At 39.7% G+C, this 22,838-nt stretch overlaps 2 protein-coding genes, 1 long non-coding RNA gene and 1 other non-coding gene across 4 annotated transcripts; 3 read left to right on the top strand and 1 right to left on the bottom strand.

The window, feature by feature from the left end:
* Window positions 1-2,879: 2,879 nt before the first annotated feature.
* On the bottom strand, window positions 2,880-19,445 carry LOC122537003. Its single transcript, XR_006308533.1, has 3 exons — window positions 19,360-19,445; window positions 9,150-9,400; window positions 2,880-2,890 (listed from the first exon to the last, which is right to left on the bottom strand). It is a non-coding gene; the product is annotated as an uncharacterized LOC122537003 (long non-coding RNA).
* Window positions 19,446-19,852: 407 nt separating this feature from the next.
* On the top strand, window positions 19,853-21,443 carry LOC122537007 (soma ferritin-like). Its single transcript, XM_043669877.1, has 3 exons — window positions 19,853-20,099; window positions 20,245-20,469; window positions 20,918-21,443. The coding sequence occupies exons 1-3, from the start codon at window positions 20,001-20,003 to the stop codon at window positions 21,101-21,103; spliced, it is 510 nt and encodes a 169-aa protein (XP_043525812.1). The 5' UTR covers window positions 19,853-20,000; the 3' UTR covers window positions 21,104-21,443.
* Window positions 20,724-20,795, top strand: Trnaa-cgc. Its single transcript has one exon. It is a non-coding gene; the product is annotated as a tRNA-Ala (tRNA).
* A 189-nt stretch (window positions 21,444-21,632) lies between the features above and the next one.
* On the top strand, window positions 21,633-22,737 carry LOC122537008 (soma ferritin-like). Its single transcript, XM_043669878.1, has 4 exons — window positions 21,633-21,709; window positions 21,793-22,012; window positions 22,125-22,316; window positions 22,395-22,737. The coding sequence occupies exons 1-4, from the start codon at window positions 21,633-21,635 to the stop codon at window positions 22,677-22,679; spliced, it is 774 nt and encodes a 257-aa protein (XP_043525813.1). The 3' UTR covers window positions 22,680-22,737.
* Window positions 22,738-22,838: the final 101 nt, after the last annotated feature.

Below are 22,838 nucleotides of genomic sequence, written 5' to 3'. Positions count from 1 at the left end.
AATGAAACAGATATCGTATCTTGAAACGAATTTCTATAAATAATGATGGATTGATTAGTCGAGTATCGAACGGAGGTCGAATAAAAAGTGTAATGGGAATTTAATAATCGCAGCTGATTGCTCGAGCATCTCGAAACACGTCAAGCCAGAACGAAGATATTATTAACAGATTGTTCAGCATTTTAGAATTGTGCCAGCTGTTTCGCGCTAAATGCGGCGATACTGGCGGAAACATCGTCGCTTAAGCGCGATACTTGCAATTTCAGTTGATATTACATGTTGTTTGAGTTTTAACACGCGTGAAGTTGTGATTGAATCATTTTCAAAGAGTCTATTTCCAAGCTTGTTAACACGCACAGAATCTCCTCTGAAACGTTAGTCGTACATCTGTATATTCAACTTAAATGAAAAAAAAAAAAAATCCACTCTAAATTCAAATAAAATTGAATTAGCTTAAATAAAAGGTTGTTATATAAAATATTTGAAAAAGTAGTTTTCCACCATGTAGCTTGGAAGCTACGTTTACCATCGCGGTATTCGTCGGAGAACCAGGCGGCTAAAGTAGGAAACAGTGGGTCAAGTAGAACGGTCCCGTTTCCACAGACAGGTAGTACATATCGACGCTTAGTCAGACACAGAACGTTGATAACGCAGAACTCTGTGCTTGTTTTACTGATGCAAGCTAAAAAAGACGTGTGTAGCAAAGACTTGACGTGAGATGTTGTGGAAACGTAGTATCGCAACTCAGAGACTTTTTTTTGATTCTTTACAAGGTAAAGTAATTGAAATAAAATAAGTAGATTGAAACGTGAGAATAAAAAAACCGTTGCATTTTCACGCCTCGTCGCCATTCAACTCCAACATTATATATTTCGTCGTACGTCATTTGTGCACATTTTTACAAATATTTAGCTATTAAAAAATGCTCTAAAATTTATGTCATTAAACTGACTATAACTGACAACTGCCACGAGTATCAATACCAATTTTACAGATGGCGCGATTGATTCATCGTCACAGATGCATATGAAATCTTTTTGGAAAATGTTTTTAAACACACAAACATATTGTAAAAGACTCACTGCGCCATTAAATGAACATAAATTAATATCTAAAGGTAAAATATTTCTTATTCGCATCTTCAACGCGATCTAACATTATTTACGAACGAACGTCAGAAACAACCCGTTCAAAACGTGTATATACACGTGTTCCTTCCTGCAACAAGCAATTGTTTTTCGTCCAGAAAATACGTTGTTCGACGCATCGACGCGTACGCCGTTACATCTAATCGACGCGGCACAGGTAAACTTGTCCGTGGGGCGGCGAGGGGGTGGGATAGGTGCGAGAGGGCGGCAGAGGTAACTCTGAACCAAGGGTGATTAACCCGGCGTCCCTGTTGCCACGACGACGATCCCGTGACGTCACGGGACAAGCCGGAGTTTATGGGTGACCCACATTCTAAAAATAGCCATCGACGACCTACCCCCCTCCCATCCTCCGCGACGCTTTTACTGCCTCTTCCTCCTTCTCCAACCAGTGTCGCCTCTGCTGAACCACCGACCCCCCTCAGTCCAGTCTCACCGATTCAGCTCACCCTTTTCCTCCCGCTATTCCTGCATATATCCTGCCATTCTGCCTCTCTTCCTTGTTTTTCTATTTACAGCGGAATTACGATAGTCTGCGTGTCGGTAAATGGTAAGAGGATTTTAAAACGCAAAGGTTGCCGCGTCGATGATTCGTCGTTTCAAATTAGCCGCGCGATCTTAGCTGTGCGAAATGTCAGCACTTTTAACGATGGAAATTTGATTTACTTGTTTCACGTTGAAATGCAACCACTGTCGAGATCCTATACCGCATTAATCGCGCGTTTAGTACACGTGAACAGAAGAAGAACAAATGTTTCATTACAACGACCACTTTTTATTACTCGCTACGGTGAAAGGAACATACCTCGCGGATGATTAATCGAGTTTTAAAAGAGCGATTCCGTGTGTTCTGCTGCTTTCGGCTGCTTTCTATTATCGATAACCCCCACCGGATTCGAAAGATGGCGAATAAAAATTTCGAGCGGACGTTTTAATTCGCGACACGGCCGCAATGCGGTTGACCGATGAATTTTGACGAGCAAACATCGATAGAGAGACACGACGGTCGCGTCGCGTTTCCGTGAGTCAAACGAGGTCGTGTCTAGACGCTCGAGTATTCTTGACAAAACGCATTAACCGGTGCACGGAGCAAATAGAAAGAACGACGAAACGACGCTCGACGGCGAAACGAATTGCATTATCTTCATTGCTACGTTCCCTTTTTATCAAAAGATTATACACAATCTCCTTCGTCCTCGTACGTCTTCGTCGCGATCCATCGAGCTTCTTTCCCCCTCCTCCCCCGCCGAAATAGTAAATTCTATTCTTTACTATAATCCTCGAGAATGCGGAAACTCCTCCGTCTTCACCGTCGGAGGTGTATCCGTAGCACCATTCTTCCGTACAATTTCCATGAAATATTCGTGGAATAATAGATAGCATCTGCTACTACCTTTCACGGTAGCTTCGTAGCCTGCGCCCTTATTTCCCGCCCGCTGAAGCGCACGCGTTAATTTCTCAGAAGTCGTTCGTTTTCAGCCGATCGTCGTGAAAAATTCACTCGAAACGTTCTCGACACGTGGCACGAGGGCAAGGAGCAGAGATCGAAAAAGAGAGGGGGGATGGGGGGGGGATATGAATCGACGAGATAAATAACAACGGCGAGAGAGACGTTAAAGCAAAGTGTCCCACCCAGCGCGATCGAGGATAACGATATCACATCTCGCTCGTTTTTTTCAATGAATCCAGCCACCGGGCAAAGGGGGCAAGTATCCATGGGAAACCGGCGAGGTGCCTTCGACCTCGCGACCCAGTTTCCGCTCCTGTGACGTCACATCCAACGTCATTGCCCGGGCGAAAGTAGGTCGGACGGACCCAGCCGGACCGCTTGAAGACGCTTTCGAAAGTTTATTGAGAAATTCCCTGATCGAGCTCGAGACCTATTCGCACCTATTCCCCTCCCCCTCGTTGGAGGGGGGAGGGTCAACTTTCTTGCCCGATATAACGACAAGATCTCGATCCTGACGAGCCCCGATCCAGTCGATTCGAACGATAAGACCGAGTTAACTCCAACTCGCCTCGAGAGAATTCCAAAGTTCAGGCGCGTCTCTCGATAAATTTCCCCTTCCATTAGAATTATTCTGCCGTTCTAAATTTTTTAATTCTCTCTCTCTCTCTCTCTCTCTCTCGAACGTTTACGGCTTATCGGAAGAAATACAGTCGCACAAAGTTTCTAAACAAACTTTTACAGTCGGACGTTTCCAGAACTTCTTCTCGATCTTTTCGTTTCTCGAAGGAAACTTAGCAACTCGTTCGATACTTGATACGAAAGACGAGGAGGAAGGAGCGAGAAAGTTTGCTCACGTGTCCCGGCGGTCAATCGCTATCCGTTCAGTCTGGAAAATAACAGATGACTACTGGTTTGGCAGTTGACGAGGATGACGAGCGTGAAACGATCCCGGGACGCCAGGAACAACGGAGGGGGTGGAAGGAGGTTGAGGGAAAAGATTTTCCCGAAAAAGACACAAGAAATGCACGCCGAGAGCATGAAAGCCGAACGGTTGGCAAATCTCATGAATGGCCGCGTAATGTGAATGAAGCTCCAGTGACCCAGTTTTGTTGACCGCCCCCTGGCGCCCTCGCTGCTGCCACCCTTCGGACAACCCTCCCGTCCACCCTTCTCACCCCCTCGTCGATTCCCACCACCACTGCACCGCGTGGGCGTTACGTCAGGGACAGGTTATCGACTGCACCACCGAGAATATTAATTCGCGACATCGATTGAAAATTCGGACGATAACACGTACGCCAATCGCGGCGTTCCCCCTCTCGCCACCCCCCCCCCCACCGTCCCCCCCGACGGTTAACTCGGAGGATGCTCCGCAAGAAACTACCGCATACATACTTCGACCGGATCGTGTTACTCGATACGCGGATAAATCGTGCGATTCGGTTGCTGCCGTTTTCCCCTGAATTTTCAGAAATAGGTTGGTTACTCGGAATAACCGGTTAAATCGAATGTTGCAGCGGGGGGTTGCAGCGAAAAGGCCGTTGAATTTGCAGATTTCTACGAATCGAGCGGTATTTCACGGTAGTGACAGATCATCACGATACGACTGGCATGATAGCAGAACAGTTGACTCCAACGAGCGAGCCAAGAATCGACAATCGAGAGCAATCGTTTTGGCCTTCGAGGCTCTGCAAATCGCTCTTGCTATCAAGACGATTTTGCAATTCCACGAATCACTTGGCTGGTTGAACAACGGAAACACCACGTGAAAACCTGAAAGATTCTAGGATCGTTGACGATCGGCAAAGAGTGAAGGAAAAGCACCAAAAGGAACAAGTTCTCTTCTTCGCTGGGAAAGAGAGACGGTGACTAACGAAAGCGTGGCGCGAGAAACAGAGGGGGGAGGGGGGACGGGGCGCAATTAAAAATCGCATCGATGGTCAAGATTCCGCGAGTCTGGAATCTGACCTGAAAAACAATCGCGAAAGCAACTGGAGCCGCAGGAGTCGAGTTTTCAAAGGACGAGAACTTAGTCTGCCGAGCACTCGACATTTCATCGGTGCCGGCGAAGCAAAAGGCGCGGGGAGTGGGGGGTGGGCCAGGGCGCGCGAATGACGTCAGGGGACGACGCAGGGCGTCGAACCCTCGTTGGCAAGCGAGCGAAGGGGTGCATCGACCTGAAACCCCCAGTTGCCTGGCTGGCCATCTGTTCGTCTTTGTCTCTCGCGCGCGTCCAGCTCTCTCTCTTGAGAGAGAGCGAGAGAGAGAGAGAGAGAGGGGAAAAGACAGAGCCTGCTCAGACGCAGGACATCCAAAATTGTTGGGCACCTCTCAATGACGCACGTTGCACGTGTGTCCAATTTTTATATTTTTTTTTTTTTTTTTTTTTGTGAGAGTCAATCCAACGATTGAGTTCAAATCTTTACGAAATTCAAGTTCGAGAAAGACGAAGCGTAGGATAACACGTTCGTAGGAAGACAGGCGACGCGAGAATCTCGCGGCGCGCACGAGGAGCGAGCGTACATTGCAGCAGGGGAGAAAAGTAGGTGAATGAGGTTGCTGGAGAAGAGGATCCACGATGGTGGTAGTAGTTCTATCGTCGTTGCCGCCGTCGCGGCTGCTTCCCCGACGAGATATTTTTGGAACTGTCGAATTAGGCATTCGGGGGACAAGCATGTAGGGTTTCCGTAGCGTGCGTAGAGGGATCTACGCGATCAAACTGGCAGGATCGATACGACCTTAATATTTATCCCGACGACGAATCCGAAACGGGGGGGGGGAGGGGGGGGCGAATGGTTTACAAGGTAGGCGATTATCGATTGGAAAATATTTAGGAAGGTCGGCGACGTCACTGACCTTCGACTTTGCACGAAAATGGACATGCCCGCGATAGACATCGCTCTATTTTCTGCCAATTCAATCGATATCGAACGAAAATACGTCGCTCGTTTCGACCGTCCTAAAAGCGATTCCGCCGCGAACAACCTCGTTTAATTTCTCAGAGCTACCGCAGTGAAAAGAGAAGAAAAGAAGAAAAAGAGGAATTTAAGAGAATCCGTTGCTTTTTTTCTTTTTTTTTTTTTTTTTGCGTGACGTTTAACGCAAGACACCAGCAACCGAGTGATCCCGATCCGTTCGAAAGTGAAAGAAAAGGGACAAAAGTTTTCTGGCTGGCGGACCTCTAGAGCGTGTCTCAAAGATAGACGCGTGCTCGGAGCGAGTAACCCTAAGGAAAATAGGAAGACTCGAGGCGAACCTTAAGTGGTTGGTGAGCTCAGGGGCCGTAGACGTAAGACAGATTCTCGCTCGAATCTCGTCCATCCCCTTGGCAAAGCAACCCCCTTCTAAGCAGATTTCTGCCGAGCAGAAAAGAAGACGGAGAGGGATGGAAAAAAAAAAGAAAGAGGCTGGGGGGAAAAAAGGTGAGAGAGAAAAAGAGGGAGAGAGAGGGGGGAGGGAGGGAGGGAGGGAGGGAGAGAAAGAAGGAGAGAGAAATCTTCGATGGGCCACGTGGTGCGGCGTGCGCGGGACAATCAATGCAGTGACGTCACTATCTGACTAACCAATCGCGGGACAGCTCCATTCAAACCTGGCAGCCTCGGCCTCCGAGTGGAAAGTTGTCGAGTTCCATCGGGCTTTAGCCCGACTGCAGTTGGGCCTCGATCACTGAGACGCGCGAATTCGAGGCTGGACCCGCTCTCCCTGCGATATACTTTGCCTCTCGTTACCTCGTCAGACAGACAGATTTCGTCACAGAGAATGGTCGAGCTTCGTTCGGTTATTCGTAGAACCAGACTCTCGCGCGTCTCTAAAAATCGATCGTATCGAAGCACCGTAAAAATATGCGAGTTTTTATTGAAAAAGAAAGAAAATGGGAAAAGAAAAAAGAATTGGGAAGAACAGTGCTTCCCAAACTCGGAGAGAAGATAAATTCTCATTGGGAATCCCGCAGGAGAAGAGCCTCTCGAAGAGGCTTGATACGTAACGATAAGTTTGACAAGCTAAAGTGTACGTCGGGAGAATATGTTGTTGTTAAAGAGGATATCAGAAAGTGTCGCCTGTATATGGTGTTTCGTTCGTTGCAGAATGTCGTAAGTAATCAGTAGTGGGGTTTCGCATTCTTGGCTTTCGGGACAAGTAAATGGCTATAGATGGTACTTGTTTTTTAACATTAAGATTGCACATTGAATTTCTTTAGAACGTATTACTCTTGAGAAACATTAGATACACGACATCGCGTTAGTTTTAGAATCATGATCACTTTCAGACTTACTGCTGTTGTAGTAACTATTGCATCTAAGAAATTCGCACATCGCATCGACGTGACTATAGTGAGCACGTGGTCCGAGTAAAACCCAAACACACACCCACGCAAAATTCTCGATAGAGAAGACCATGGATAGAAAATCACGCACAGCTTTCGCTTTCACTCGAGAACGGGATAACGTGACTTCTTTTCAAATTTTCCACGGGACTCGAAGCGATTACAACCCACGAGGCACGAAAACTGAAAATTATCAGGCTTGAAATTACGCAACAAATTTCTATGCTTGTACTTGTCCATGACACTTTTAACGTTCGAGCCATTTGTTTTTTTTTTTTTTTCCTAACGCCTTTTCACGCAAACACTTTCTCCTTTCCGCGAGAATTTAAAGGTCATTTTCATCCGTAAACATGTCCTTTGTAATTTTTCAATAGAACCGACAGCGTCAAATATAGTTCATTGAATGTTTTCTTCGACGCTCGATTAATTTTTAAAATTATTCATAAAAAATTCAACGGACCTGCAAGTATGACGCAGCTCTAGGCAGGTAGCGTTATTGTCCCAGTTTTCACCCGGTGCATTCGATTCACGGAACCAACTGGCCGCCAACTTCGCCAATCGTGAATCAAAATTTTAAAATCTGAATACCAACTGTCAAGAATTACAACTCGAGATTTCAAGATTTTCAACTGAATCGAATATTACAATAAAAAAAAAAAAACTATCAACAATTTCTGAAGAATTCCAAACAAAATACTCGGAATGGCTTTTGAACGAAAAAATTTTTAACTTTCGTATTTTGAGTACTGTTAGAAACTGTCGAAGCGATAACGTTAATGTTAATGTCAATCGATTATATTTGAGAACGGTGATCAATCGTGAAACAAAGAAAGGGCTGTTGAAAAATTTCTGTCTCTTTTATTTTTTTCTAATCAACGTCATTAATTGGATCGAAATATGGTGCACTACTTATCCTCGTCATCCTGCACCTTCCTGCAACCCCCTTTGTCCCTCGACAATCCTGTACCACGACCCTCTGTTCCCCTCTTTTCCTTGGAATGCACGTCACCTCGGGGGAGGTGGTGACGTCAGTAGAATGCGGACACAGGATTGGCCGTTACCTCACTGACGTCATAGAGGCTGACTACATGCGCTTGTACCCCCTACCCCTGACTCTTCCCATGCTGGCTGCAATAGGCATCGAGAAATGGTGCATGACAGTTCAAAGCCCCAGTTTTCCAAGGCTGTGCGGACCGAGAGGTCGCCGTACGTTTCACCTTCTTCATCCACCTGACGTACCTTCCTTCTCTTCCCGCGTTTACTTCTCCTTCTTCCCTGTCCTCCATCTACTTCTCTGTTCTACTCGCTTGTCCCTTTGCAAAGTCCGTGAAAAATTTGACAAATGGAAATTTTCTCAGTCACGAAACTTTCTTAAATCAAGATACTTAAATCGAATTGTTTTTTTTTCCTTTCGTTCGTTTTAAAATTTCTAGATATACCGACATAGCGTTCAGCGATTCAATCCCGTCTTCCACAAATTTGTCTCCGTCAGTGTTTGCTCTCCTCTTTTGAAAAATGAATATCGATATACACCGCAATATACCGATCGATAGATCCGGCTGTAAACGCTCGTTACCCTCGCAATTTTCGTTGTTATCGTCGAACACGGTGCACACGCCGATCTCTCGAAATTGGAAATGTCAAGTGTCTCGTTCCGTGATCACGCGGATTCGCGGGTGAAAATGTATCGCATGTGACGGAAGATCTCAAAGATCCCGGCGACTCGCCCCGATTTTGCCGATTCACGTCGATCGCACGGCGAAACCTGTTCGCCAGGTACATCCTTGATTGTGCGACATCGAGTTTCATAAATAAAGCCCCATTGAAGAGGAGCTCACAGGGGATGGAGTAGCATGACCCGGTGACCCAGATTTCCTATGACTTGCGTCATTCACAATCTCTCCCCACCAAGTAGTACGACAACGACACGCATCTGAAATAGAGAGAGAAAGAGGGATGAGTGAAAAGGGATGAGATCAGATTGATTGTGAGTGAGTGAGAGTGCATATCCTACCGAGCAAAGGTACCGAGAGTGCATATCCTCCGATTTCGATAACCACTTTCGGTCTTCTTTCAAGGACGTGCCGAGCTACATCCGGCGATAGAAAACGTGATCGGGCTCATTGATTAATTCCTCGCGGAAAATGGTGATCGAGTGTTGATTCGTCCTGGCGGCAAAACTACTTTTAAACTAGCAGCGTGTACACGTATCGTTGGCAGTACCAACTGAGAAGTGAATCAGAGTAGACGCTTCATACGCTCTTCTATTCTCGTTCTCTCCACCCTCGCGGAGTTCCTCAACCTATCGAAACGAAAGATCCTCCTTGAGGGTTAAAATTGTTGCACTTCTGCCAAAGTGTCCAAAGTCCATGGTGTGCTGTTGCCTGGCAACGATCCTGGGTCAATGGAATACACGTTCATGGGAGAAACTGGGTCAACCCACGAGATGTCTTCTAGGTGTCTTCTTAAGTTCGTCCGCTGAAAAGATACGCGGTGCTCCTTAACCCTGGCTTCGGTAACTAAGAAATTCGAAATTCTTCGTGTCGCAATTTCCACGAAGAACGGCGCACCACGAGTCAAATATTTCCGCAAAACGTCATACATCCATCCAACAGTCACATCGTAATTTTTACAATGCTCGTTTCGTTTTCAAAGGTAAGCCGCCAAAATTGTCGTACTCCTATATCGTTTTCACGAAGAAATCGAAGAGCGCGAAATAATTCAACACATTTTCGCCATAAATTTCGTCTCTCTCCTGAAGGTCTCAAATTTGTCCGTCGACGCTGAGAATGTAGACGCGAGGGAAATTTCCGTAAAAAGAGTAAAATCGAAAGGAGAGCTGCGAGTGATAAAATGTCAGTGAGTAAAGCGAGGTATAGAAAAATCACGCGTCGTTGAAAATCTTGAACAAGCCGCCCTTGGCTTACCTTCTGTTGACCCGAATACCTATATATTAGGTGGCGCGCTATTTATAGAACCACCCCCGATGAACGACCCCAACAAGCGCGCCGTAAAGAAGCTCCGTAAAACGCCAACTAGGAAATAATCGTGCTCTCTCGCTTCCTATCGTGTCTCGTCATCGACGTGTTAATTTCCGAATACGGAGAAGAAGCAAGGACAATTCGTCGCCGCGAACAACAACTGGCAATAAATCCGATTTGCCCGTCAAAAGTAATAATAAGCTCGTGCACGACGAAACCTGACGTCGAAAGTTTACCACCGCTTCGTCTTTGAAAGGCTGGACGGATCTATTGCTGTGTTAAGTGACCTTTAAAAGCGTGCTCGCACGCTCGAATTATTTATACACAACTTGGAAATTTCACGTCTGAGCGTGGTACACCGCTATTAATATTAGCTCTAATTTCCTTCCATGTTCGATTTCGCATGGCAGTCAATTTTCACCACCAAAGGCACGAAAATTGCACTTCATCAATAGTTTCTTACGCCTAGTTTTTGCCCCAGTTTTTCGCCTCTAGCCCCTTTCCCATTGTAACGAGTTCACTGCCCTGATATAGTTGACTTTTCCTTGACGTCATTAAATAATCCGCGTCGTGGAAGCGACATTATTGCAGATTATAAATACAGTTTATTACAACTGCATGGTCGTTGACTGTTACCGATTGAATGTCAAATTCTACGTAAAAAAAAAAAAAAAAAAAAAGAGAGAAGGGGAACTGCTCGTTCAACCTTGAACATCAACCCTTAAGGAAACGTATGAGCGTGGTAATTTCAAAATCAACGCGCGGTGGGAAAGAATACGTACTGTGTAAAAAAGATTGAAGGAAACAGAGGATAAAGTGGCGAGACTACGAAACTGCAATACCAAGGTAGGTCGATAAAAGCATGGCACATTGGTAACAGTGGTGCAAGGGTTGGTAAAGGGAACAGGTGGTTTGATGACCACTGGTAAACGCGGTGAGAGCCGGTTAAGAACAATCTAGGGTGGTTTTGTGTCCGGGCTGAGGAAACTTGCGTTACTCGAAAGAAAAAGGGCAGTCGGTGCAGAGAGAGAGATGTCTGACCGAGCACAGGACACTTCTACTTGCGAACCATTGCCCTACTAGCGCAGAGACTTTGAATACCATTTTAAATACACAGATGACCAAAGAAAGACAAAATAAACGTGCCTTGATTGCAGTCCTACTCTCAATAAAAATTTTATTTTTTTTTAATATTTAAGAAAAATACCATGAAATTAGCATGACTTTTTCCTACATTAATTTCCAATATACATTTTAACTGGACCACCGTTTTGAACTTTGCGATACACCGAGTCTTTTAAGCCTGCAGTTAGTTGCTGCGCCATTAGAAACATTAATTTTCTAGAAAATTTAAGAACACTCATACGTTACGTTGTCACCAATATTTAAGTTCAATGTGTGCTTCTGTATGTGCCTTTGGCACAGGAGATGTTCCCTGCCAGCGTGAACTGTTCCAAAATATTTCGCAAATTCGAAAATAAAACGGCTGTGAAAAATTTTCAAACATCAAACAACACGATTAGTATTTCCCGAGCATACCAGATGGCAGGTTAAAACTTTGAGAAACCGACGGGCATTATTTTGGCAAACGCATCGTACACAATCGGTGTTCCATAAACGTTTGTTTATTATTTCGGGGAAAAAGTAAACTTTTAACGAACGAGTGTTGCGATGAGACCGATGTAATCGGAAATTGTGTGAAAATCATGTGAAGTGGAACGTTGCAACAGCAGCCAGCCGCCGTCGGGCAGGCGCTACCGTTGAGGATCGAGGCTATCTACCGGTATAAACAACATTTTAAAAAATCAAATTTCACACGTACTTCAACTCCTCTTGCTCTATCGTTGCGCACATTTCCTTCGACTCTATCAAAGGATCATTGTGTCAAACTTTTATCCAATTATCTGAACGATGAGAGAAAGAATTGTTGAATATAAAAAAAAAAATCATTTGTTTATGCCGACTTCGTTGTTTAATAAATTTAAATTTAGTTATCGAGGTAAAGTGTAAGACAAAGATCACAGCACAACGATAATAAACCTTTGGATAATAGAATAAAATATCGTGTCTGATTAAATACTGGCGCCTACCACTTGCATTATATTCTAACATGAATCGTTCCTTAAATTTTACTATATTCCGTACAATCTTTTGAAAACAACACGACAAACTATTTCTGTAATTAATTACACACGTTCGAAAAATCTATATAACGAGATAATGTAATTAGCATGACCGTTAGCTCTGAATGGCATTTGAAGCAACAAATGATGTATTGTACGCACAATATAATCTAATTACTTTGTCCATTTGGTTGGCAAACGAAAGATATTAATATTTGCTATAATATTTAATTTGTTATGATTCAAGACAACCACAGTACTGTGTCCACTCTTTGTCACATTTTGTATTTTGTATTATTCAGATTACATTACACTTTCATTATCTCAAAATCAAAATGGAGATATTATTATTTGTGTATCGTGTCTATGTAAACTAGATCCTGTTTCTTTTCAATAAATGAAACGAAAAATCAGCAAAATCAGAATAGAATAATTGCACGTAGACCAGCATAGCGATATTTTGAAAAGCTGGAAGTCGTAAAAACGAACAGCAGAATCTCGTTAGAGCCAAAAAAATTGTAATTCACAGAAGAACTCTATTTTTCTACGCCAATGAGATTGACAAGGCTTCGCGTGGGGCGGATGAGATTAATCCCGTTTACCTCAAGCAGATTTAGGGCTTCTTATGCAACTTCACGTGCGTATATTCGTATGCAACTGTCTAGCTACCTGTACGCTCGTTCCCTTCTTTTCTCCAAATATAATTCAATCATTGCAATTAGTCTAACTAACTTACTAAAAAACATTTGAAGCATCTTACTTTGTCTCGCACGCGCAATCCATTTGTTCTTGTTTGTTAAAAAGAGGAAATTATACAAAACAAACCGTTTTCTGCTAAGGAAAAAAAACAACTTTACACACGACAAATTATATAAATTCACCCCAATTGTTCCTATAACATGTGTATATTATAGAAAGTTCAATCTAGCTTCTACGTCTAAAACGTTACTGACAGCTTTTCCACGTACAATAGTTCAATCTATCAAAAAAATAATGAAACTAAGAAAGAGAAGTAAGCGAGACGTCATCGTAAAAGGACTTGGTTTGAAATCCTAACTGATGTCCACCCTTCTGATACGTAATAGCAATCTGACACTGCGGCACATGGTTGTCCACGCACTGTATCACATAACAAATTCTTTCTACAATGGCGCCAGTATCCATTATTTCACTATAGAGTAAAGATGAGGAGTATAGATGAAGTTGAGACATTTGCAAAATTATACTTTCCATCCTGTTCATTGTTCTCACCTGATGTCATCATCATCTGAAGAACGGAGGGAACAGCAACAGACAAAGAAACGGAATAACATAGGAAAGCCGTCTTATGTTTCTGTCTTATTTCATTGTAAAATTGCGATATGAAATATGACATAAACTTAAGGTGGGTACCTATATGATCAACCAATTCATCAGAGTCGTCGTGGGAAACACCAAGGAGCTCTAACAAGAGAAACAAGCCGGAGGAACATCAAAGAAAATGCAAGAATTCCGTGAGTTTTGCAACGAGAAATGCATGATTGCATAAGGGCACGTGTATCTTCCATTAGCATAGTTCAAATCTTTTTGTTCAAATAATTTGTGATCGTGGGTGAAAGTGCAGCGCGGCGTGTCGTTTCTATCTAATTTCAAGATTGAGACAGTTAAATAAGTAAAATTCAATGTTTTTATACCGTTACTCGGTATAATATTGGATGAAGATTAGAAAAATTATTGTTTATAGTCGTTAGAAACAACAAAATCGCGATAATCCATCGCAGGATGATAATATTGAAACAAACAAAATTCGCATGGGATGGAACTTCATTCATGACAATCTCTAAGAGCTCAAAAGAAAGCTTGATTTTCTTATAGAGTTTTGTATCAAGAGCGTAATCGAACCAAGGAATTGCGAAAAATTGTTGATAATTTAAATTAATTTAATCTTCGTGGAAGAAAGGCATGCAACGATCCGCTTGGTCTCATTTTTCATAGTGTAAAACCTCTACTTTGACAGCAGTAGAATTCTTTTTCTTCCAAAAATGATTTTACATCATGTTCACGGGCGGTAAAATGAGGATTTGTTTTTACAAAATTCTAAAGATTCGAGCGTCTGTAAAAACATAAAAAATTATTTCAATGACTGGATCCACCATGGTCTTGAAGACCGAACTCTCCTCTTTGCAATGGACCACTGGAAAACTTGCTGTATGATTTTTTTTCACTGCTTTATTAAACTTTGAACGAAATGATAGGACTTCTTGAATTTTTGTCGTTTCTCGCTCTGATCTTCAACGTTCAATAAAACGGTGGAAAGAATCGTACAACAAGTTTCAAAGGGTCGTTGCAAAGGGAAGACTTTAATCTTCAAAACGGTCTAGTCTTGGACGAGATGGATCTAGTCACGAAGAAGTTTTCCTAATGTTTTTACAGACGTTTGAATTTTGACAATTTTCAAGAAAGAAGTTTCCTCACTTTCCCGCCCCGGTACATGATGTAAAATCACCTCCGAGAGAAATGAACTCACAATGTCAAAGCAAAGACTTCAAACACTTCAAAACGAGACCAAATGTGGATCGTTGTGAACGATTGTTCATCGTATGTTGGTTCAATTGCGCTTTTCACTGTACATCTTCTACACGGCATAGACGAGTAAATCTCCTTCACGCATATATTCACTGTCATAGCATGATCAAATACTAAAAAGAAAGACAATCTAGACGAACGAAGGGTAATTAGAGCACGAGAAAGAAAGTCGTTGCTGATCGGTGGATAGACAGACGGGAAAAAAGGGGGACAGCATGAGCGGGTACCAGTGGAGTCAGTAGAGGAGTCCCGGGTTAGGCCAGGCAGACGTGAAGCCTGAGGATCCAGGGGTGCTAAGCTCTGAATCCTAAGAAGTGTCCAGAGCTTACTCGGCTAGTGTTACCCCCTGCCACCGCCGTTCCCTTTTTCTTTCTCCTGGCTGTTGTCTCCTCGCTCAGAGGGAACACACAGTAAGGGCGTAAAGTTAGCTAGATGGCTCCTTATCTTCATCCGCTTCTCGCATTCCACCCTTATTCCCAAACCCAGAACCCAAACTGTCACTGACAAAACTATACGCCACGGCGACTTATTCTTGCCCGACAAGTTTCAAATTATAATCGAGTAGAGAATGTGTCCAACTAGTTGTTAATTGTTTAGTGATGATCGTTCGACAACCCAGCACACACACAAAGAGTACTAAGATTACACATTTTACAGAGGAAATTGACTTCATTCTATCAACGGATGACTTGAGCTTCTTGCGCCGCTTCCCACTAGCATTGATGTTCCATGCACCAAGCTGCCGTTCAATGTTGTTCCCACGTCGCATAACGTTCAAACGTTTACAAAGCATGTGCAACCAAGATTAACAACGATTCTAGCTCGATTCTCACCTGACGACTACGTATATCTCGCGTCCTTTATCACATGACCTCCTTCGTGGGAAGCCGTAAAAGTCGCCGGCGGTCTACACTGATGATATCCCTGTTAGTTTTGCCCTATAGCCAAAGCGATTACGTCAATTGAAATTTATTAACCATGAAATTTACAAAAATCTCGCCGAATGAAAAGAGACTTCAAAAAAAATGGTTTCTCTGGTTGCGAGAGTGGGAGGATATCTTTGGGAAGGTATTCGCGAAAACTTTTTTGAAATGCAGGACTAGAATAGAGAGAGCGTGAATTTAGGGATATTTTGTTAGTGGAAAAATTCTAAATTTAGAGCGAGAATAATGGGCTAAAGCTAGGCATAAAAATTAGGTCGTCCTAATGCCGGATCCAGCTATTTAACTAACGGGGTACTCGCTTCGCGTTGGTATGTATGTGGGATACGTTTTAAGGATTCACCTCTTCACAATATCATTAAACACCACTACAGACAACGAGACTGCCAACAGACGGCGATAGCCAGGTCACAGGGTGAACCGAAGTTATGTAACGAAATGGAAATGGCGTTTATATAACATATACAGAAACATAACTCACAAATCCTGAAAAGGACACAAATACGTTTATTAATTTATTTGTTACATGTTCCTTCAAGCGTAAGAATTCGATACGTCTGCACGGTCCGAGCGAAATTCTGTTTTTAGAATAATGTAAGTTGTGAATAAAGTCGACTTTTTCTATGGAGATTCTAAGAAAGACCGAAAAAAAAAAAAGATAGATAAAATGTAGGCATCGGTGACCAGACGTACCATCAAATGTCGCATAAACACACGAGTATTGAGGGAAAAGAAGAAAAGCTAGGCAAGCAAAGTGTACCGTCTGCTATTCGATCGTCCAACTTCGGTAACGCAAATACGATTTCGTTCGTAATGCCTGTGCCCTTATTTCCCAAGAAACACGTGTCTTGTGGCCTTAAAGAAAAATGTTGATTGGCCGATGCAATTTAAAGCCACCCTGTCATTGGCCAGTGGATTAGATGACCACGTGGTGTCCTGGTATATAACCAAGGGTGAACTAAGAAGGTATCGGCAGTTGTGCTCGGAACATAGACAGAAGTGCAAAGATCATTGTTTATTAAATTGCGTTTACCTTCGATCGCGTAGTGATACCGAAACAATTTAAAGGGAACATTGATCAAGTGCGATTACTTGGAAGTTCTGCTTGACATTTACTCGTTATACATCCCCCATGTAGCCCCAGTGGATAAAACGCGCTTCGTACCGCTTAGATTTTGTTATCTTTATACGTGAACAGAGTGAGTGGATGAACATAACTGGACCAATTGAAAAGGTGTACTTCGATACTATTGTGCGAACATGCCTGATGATCGGGCATGTCTTTCACCTTGAAACGAGCCTGTTAATTTTGGAGTGTCCACGAGTCCAAGGAGCTCTGAAAGGGATATCCTTGAAGCAACGTCGACAAAAATGGTTCGCGAGTTCTCGCGGGACCATTTCTCGTGATGATCGGCGAATATAACAAAACTATCGGAGATATTTTATTCCTTTTTTTATTGGAACGAAATTGCATTTGTACTTTGCAGCGGTTGTTCAAAAATTCGATCTCGATCACTGCTAATCGTGAGTAGACAATGGAAGAAGACTTCGCCTCGATGTGTATAAACTACGGTAAGTTCATACGGCAGAAATGTACAGATAGGAAAATCGAAGGCGATGAATTTTGTATTCGAGTCGAACTATTCTATCAACCTACGGAACTGCCAGATGTCCGGTCCCCACAACTTATTTTGATACTGATATACTTTTCGCGCGTTTTCATGGGCTGTATCTGTCATTGTTTCTCATCGTTAGAAACGACGTTAGTACAAATAATAGTAAAATAATTAGTAGAAAAATAACTCGCCAAAAAATAACTTATTATAAATATCGAAATGCACTTTCCTATTTTCGTTAAATACATAGAAAACGTCGTGCTATAAAAGAAGGGTACACAGAGTAGTTTCACAAATTTCTGGGACGTAACTACTGCAAAGAATCGTGCTGATTTTTTTAAAATATCGAGCATAACGAGACTATCCGTAGATAGTATATACAAGAAGAAATAGAGCATATCATTGCATACGCGGTAAAAAACGGTGCTAACCGAGTAGTATTTTACTCATTCATTCACTGCGCCTATACATACTTTACTAGTTGGTATCCCACTTTTTCAACTACGAAAAAAATCGGATTAAATACTCGTAATAAGGATAATAACGCTTAGCCATAACTAAATTCTGTAATACAGTATAAATAGGAATTAGGAGAGTCATTTTTAAAAGATTGAAAATCAACCGAAATCTATTGAATAACTTATGCTGTTCATACTAGATAAAACTCGTTTTCTATACTTTCTTTTATTTTAATATGTTGTTTCTGTCACAGATGTTATTCTATGTCTTTTATGCTTATTTAAGCTGTGTAACCTCGGAAAAAAGTTATTCGAGTGGAAATCATCCTCATAAAAAGGAGAAAAGAACAATGATGGACCCTAATGCAGCTGCTGGCCACTGCACAAGATTAGACATAAGACTCTTGTGCGTGTGACAGCGGCTATGATGGGGCTTCCACGAAGCATCGATGATACGAAAAATCAGTTCATTTTCGAGATGTGACAACCGAAATTTCTGAATTCAAATTACCACGCAATTTTTGTATACGTGTAAAAATATTCATCAACCAACCATTCTTCCCAAGGCGCAATGAAACTCTACAGTCCGTTTGTAGTTCAACTTTGTAATGAACATTGTTGAAAACTTATAATAATAATGCATAAATGTTTTGGAAATAATATTCATCTACCAATCTTTCTTTACAAAAGATGGTAAAATTCTAGAGTTTCTCAGTAATTTAAATCCAATTAAATCTAATTCCGAATATTTTAAAAATAACATTCACCAAGCAGCCCACATATCTTTGTATAAGAAATAATCAAATTTTATAATTTTTCTATAATACTAATTTTTAGAACTTCTATAATGACTATTAAATCTCTAATGATTATCTTAATTATTATCTTTGTTGAAGATACTCATAAATCATAAATATATGTTTTATATTTTATAAATAAAGATATAAAATTGTGTCGTAAACTGTATAAATATATTTCATATTCTCATAAATTTTTGTAATCATTTCTCAAGCTATAGCTACCTCTAAAGGATGATAAGACATAAAACATTACATTGTAATAGATCTGTATTACAATAATTTCTTTAACATGACAATAAAGTATTAATTATACCTTTGTATTATTATTACTGTAATATATAAACCTAGAATATATTTCCTTGTATCCTATAAAATCTACAATAACATTTTCCTTTTTTCTCTTACACAAAATAAAATTCTTTCTCTCTCTCTCTCTCTCTTCCTCTTTCTGTTTATAAAAATTAATATCAGAAAAATTTTTTTTATCAAAAAAACAATTATTATCTTTCAAACATGTACAATATGCGTTTCATGTCAACAAAGGTAATCTTTCTATTACTTGTCAATTTTAAGAAAGAATATTTATTGCATATAATTCTTTTTCAACATAAACCATGAAATTGAAACTAAATGTGTAATTATATTGAAAATAATCACATTAATTATAACTTGGATATAAACATCGTCGCAGTCACATATAACCTATTATTTGTATCTTTTCATTTTCAATAATAAGTTAACATATTGTTATAGTAGATAATAATATAAACTTTGAAATTTAAAAAATCATTGTGTACACTAATCGTGTACATTTGAAATAATCAAAATTAGAACGAAACAAAATAAATTAAAATTACAATATCATAAACAAAATGTGCAATGTACAAAACTGAAACTAAGTTCAAGTTGAATTTATCTATAAATTTATAAAAAGGAGATAAAAAAAATGCTACCTTCAATATTTAAATTGAAATTAAGTCATCGAGTTGATGGTAAAGCATCTCCACTTGCATACACATCGTTTACGTGCGTTCCAAAATCTACCCAAACTACGTCATTGCAACTTTCTTCCTATTGGTTCGAGGTAATCGAGACGTTATAATTAATGGAAGCTTTACGAACGCGCATGATTCAAGCAATGTTTGAATTAAATAAAAAGAAACTGAAAATATTCTTTAATTTAGAAATAATATTAATAACTCTAGAAATTTATTATGTATATCTTTTTCTTTGGAATTTATAGGCAATAATTAAATGTATGGAATAATTCTTTTTACAATTTAAAATGCAGAAAGGAAAAAATAATGATTAGAATCATACTTATCATGACTTTGCGAAAAATAGATAGTCAATTAGAACGGTAATTCAAATTACATTAAATTTTTTAGTCCTTTATGTTTATATTCAAGGTCATAATTTTTAACATGAAATCGATAAAATGTGCGCATCTGCGCTTGCGTGTGTCACTATTCCGTATCATTTGGTTATATTCGATGCATTGTAAACCTCTCCGAAATTATTGTCATTACATCGTGCCTTCATATTTGTGTTGTACCTTATTAAAATAGTTTGTAATAGATTGTAATTAGACACCATGAGTCTAGTTAGACAAAACTTTCATAAGGACTGTGAGGAAGCCATTAACAACCAAATCAACTTGGAATTGTTCGCGAGTTATGTCTATCTGTCTATGGTTAGTCAACATACATATTGATTAAGTGATTGCTTTTAACATTAAACTTTGTTAAGCAATGAAATTTAAATAAGAAGAAACATTTTATGTTCCGTGCCGTTATTTTTCCCGTGAATACATCCTGTTGTCGTGATTGTTCTTTCAGGCATATTATTTCGATAGAAGTGACGTAGCTTTGCCAGGTCATCACACATATTTCAAAAAAGCTTCAGATGAAGAAAGAGAACATGCCATGAAATTTATGACGTATCAAAACAAGAGAGGTGGCAGCATCGTTTTGAAACCTATCAAGAGCCCGCCAAAAGATGATTGGGAGAGTGCTCATGATGCTATGACGGAAGCATTGAAGCTAGAGAGGCAAGTCAACGAGGTATTTATGTCCGCTTCACACGTTATATATTTCGACTGTAGAAATTATTGTTATTAGGATGAAAAAGTAATTTCATATAAAAACGATGATGATGTAATCTTTTTATGATGTCTCATTTCCATAGACTGTACTAAATACTTTTAATTATATTTTATTAATTTTAGTGATTTCATTCATGAATTAACTTCCACTTTAATTATTTTATTTTACTCTCAATTTTATATTATGAATTATTTTGAAACTTTTCCTAATGTGGGGGTGTAACTCAGTGGTAGAGTGTCCGTTTCGCATACGGGAAGGCCTGGGTTCAAATCCCAGCTCCTCCAACTTTATCGTTCCTTTTTTTTCTTTTCTCTACAAATTTATAGTATGTGTATCGATGATCTTGAAATGATAAGACAGTGCTCTTTTTAACGAAATGTATTTACGAATGTTTTATTATTTTCAGAGTCTCCTTGAGATGCACGCCTTAGCATCGCAGCATAACGACCCAAATCTTTTAGATTTTCTTGAAACCGAGTATCTGAAAGAACAAGTAGATTCTATCAATGAACTTGCCAACCATATAACAAAATTAGAGAGAGTTGGTGTTGGTTTAGGAGTACATATCTTCGATCAGGAACTTAAAGAATAAAATACTACTTTGAAAAAATAGCATTATTAGTAAAAAAAAATTAAATAAATGCATGATGATGAATAAAACATTATAAACATTATATAAAATAAGAAACAAATAATTTCTATCGATAATTGAAAGAATTTTTATCGATAATAGCTAAGAATAAATACCTATGAACTTATATGATGTTGAAAAGCATCTCTAATTTCTGTGTCAAATTACAAATACTTCAGAGAAATATTATAAAAATTTTAATTTTATATTTTTTTCGTATCTTTTAATATGTCAAGAAATCTGATAAACATGTATTGCACAACACACTGCTAACCGTAATAAAGCTTGATAATTGTCAATATATATGTATAACTCCTATTTTTGTTACCAAATTTAAAATTTATGACATCGAAAATAAATTGCGAATCGATAATGTGACATGTGAATAAAAATGAAAATTTCTTGAAAAATAGTTTTTAAAACTTTTATAATTAGCTGCATTGTCTATCAAGAAATGTACATGTAAATTGTTAGTAACTAAAAATAAGCCATGTTAAAATTGTGTACCGATAGAAAAATTCTTGTTGATGTCTTTAATTCATGTATTCGACAATTATATGCTGAAAAGTAAGTTTCTAAGTTTTATCAATGAAAAAGTTTAGTAACAAATATAATACGAAAATATAAAAATATAAAGAATCTTTTTTGAGAATTAAATTTCATAAGGGAACGTGTAAACCAAAAATATTTCCTATCAAATTTTTGGTTACTTCCTGTGCGGATAAAACGCCTAAAGAATTTTGCATTAATAAACCGATGAAATGGCCAAGTGATGATCGAGCCAATTTTAAGTTTCACGAAGAAACTGAAGCCATATTAAACGAGCAAATAAATATGGAATTAAAAGCTTTCTACCATTATCTGTCCATGGTAATACAAAAAAATAAATATATTTATATTGTCCTATCTTGTCTTATTTAAATATATTTAAATAAATATATTACTTTTAATAGTGTAATCCTAAGTCAGTTATTTTCTGTAGGCTGCATATTTCGGACGCGTTGACGTAGCATTGCCTGGATGTGAATCATTTTTCATGCAAATGCATCACGAAGAACATGAACATGCTATCAGATTCTTAAATTATGTCAAAATGCGCGGAGGCCTTGTAAATTTGTGTCCAGTACAACCTCCTATTGATCAAGACTGGAAATGTCCATTACATGCTTTCAAAGTAAATAATTCAGAAAGTAAATTAATTATTCCTCTAGTGATATGCAACTTTTAGAACATGGTCACTACATTTATTTAGACGGCATTGAATTTGGAAATGGAGGTAACCGAGAAGCTAGTAGCGGTAAATACTGTGGCAGAGAAACATGGCGATTTAAATGCAAGCGATTTTATTATTACGGGTTTTATGGAAGATCAGATGAAAAGTGTGAACGAAATGGGACGATTTGTAGCTGTTCTCTCAGGAATTGGTGATCAATCGTTGGCTCGTTTTATATTTGATAAAGATTTACTTAAACATTACGTCCATCCGAAATTTAATATTCTTCGTTCAAAACTCCGATCAAACAAAACTGACGAATAGTATTTCCCGTTGCCTAGTATTTTCCCGTGTCGTAAAATATAATACGCGATGTATGTATTATATTTATGTAGTTTAAGTAATAATAATAATATAAATGTCATTTAAATCACAATAAAAAATTAATTAATGAAAGTAATCAGTTACCTCGTAGAATTATGT

This window comes from Frieseomelitta varia, unplaced genomic scaffold (genome assembly GCF_011392965.1).
Source record: "Frieseomelitta varia isolate USP_RPSP 00005682 unplaced genomic scaffold, Fvar_1.2 scaffold_884, whole genome shotgun sequence".
Lineage (NCBI taxonomy): Eukaryota > Metazoa > Arthropoda > Insecta > Hymenoptera > Apidae > Frieseomelitta > Frieseomelitta varia.
Note: the sequence above shows the minus strand (reverse complement) of the source record. Positions and strands in the feature narration are given on the sequence as shown.

Excerpts from the sequence above, each read along its gene's own strand:
- LOC122537007 (XM_043669877.1), top strand. The coding sequence starts at position 20,001 with ATGAGTCTAGTTAGACAAAACTTTCATAAGGACTGTGAGGAAGCCATT. Across the intron at positions 20,100-20,244 it reads GTTATGTCTATCTGTCTATG|GCATATTATTTCGATAGAAG; the intron begins GTTAGTCAACAT and ends TTGTTCTTTCAG. Across the intron at positions 20,470-20,917 it reads TAGAGAGGCAAGTCAACGAG|AGTCTCCTTGAGATGCACGC; the intron begins GTATTTATGTCC and ends TATTATTTTCAG.
- LOC122537008 (XM_043669878.1), top strand. The coding sequence starts at position 21,633 with ATGTTAAAATTGTGTACCGATAGAAAAATTCTTGTTGATGTCTTTAAT. Across the intron at positions 21,710-21,792 it reads CGACAATTATATGCTGAAAA|AATTAAATTTCATAAGGGAA; the intron begins GTAAGTTTCTAA and ends ATCTTTTTTGAG. Across the intron at positions 22,317-22,394 it reads GTCCATTACATGCTTTCAAA|ACGGCATTGAATTTGGAAAT; the intron begins GTAAATAATTCA and ends ACATTTATTTAG.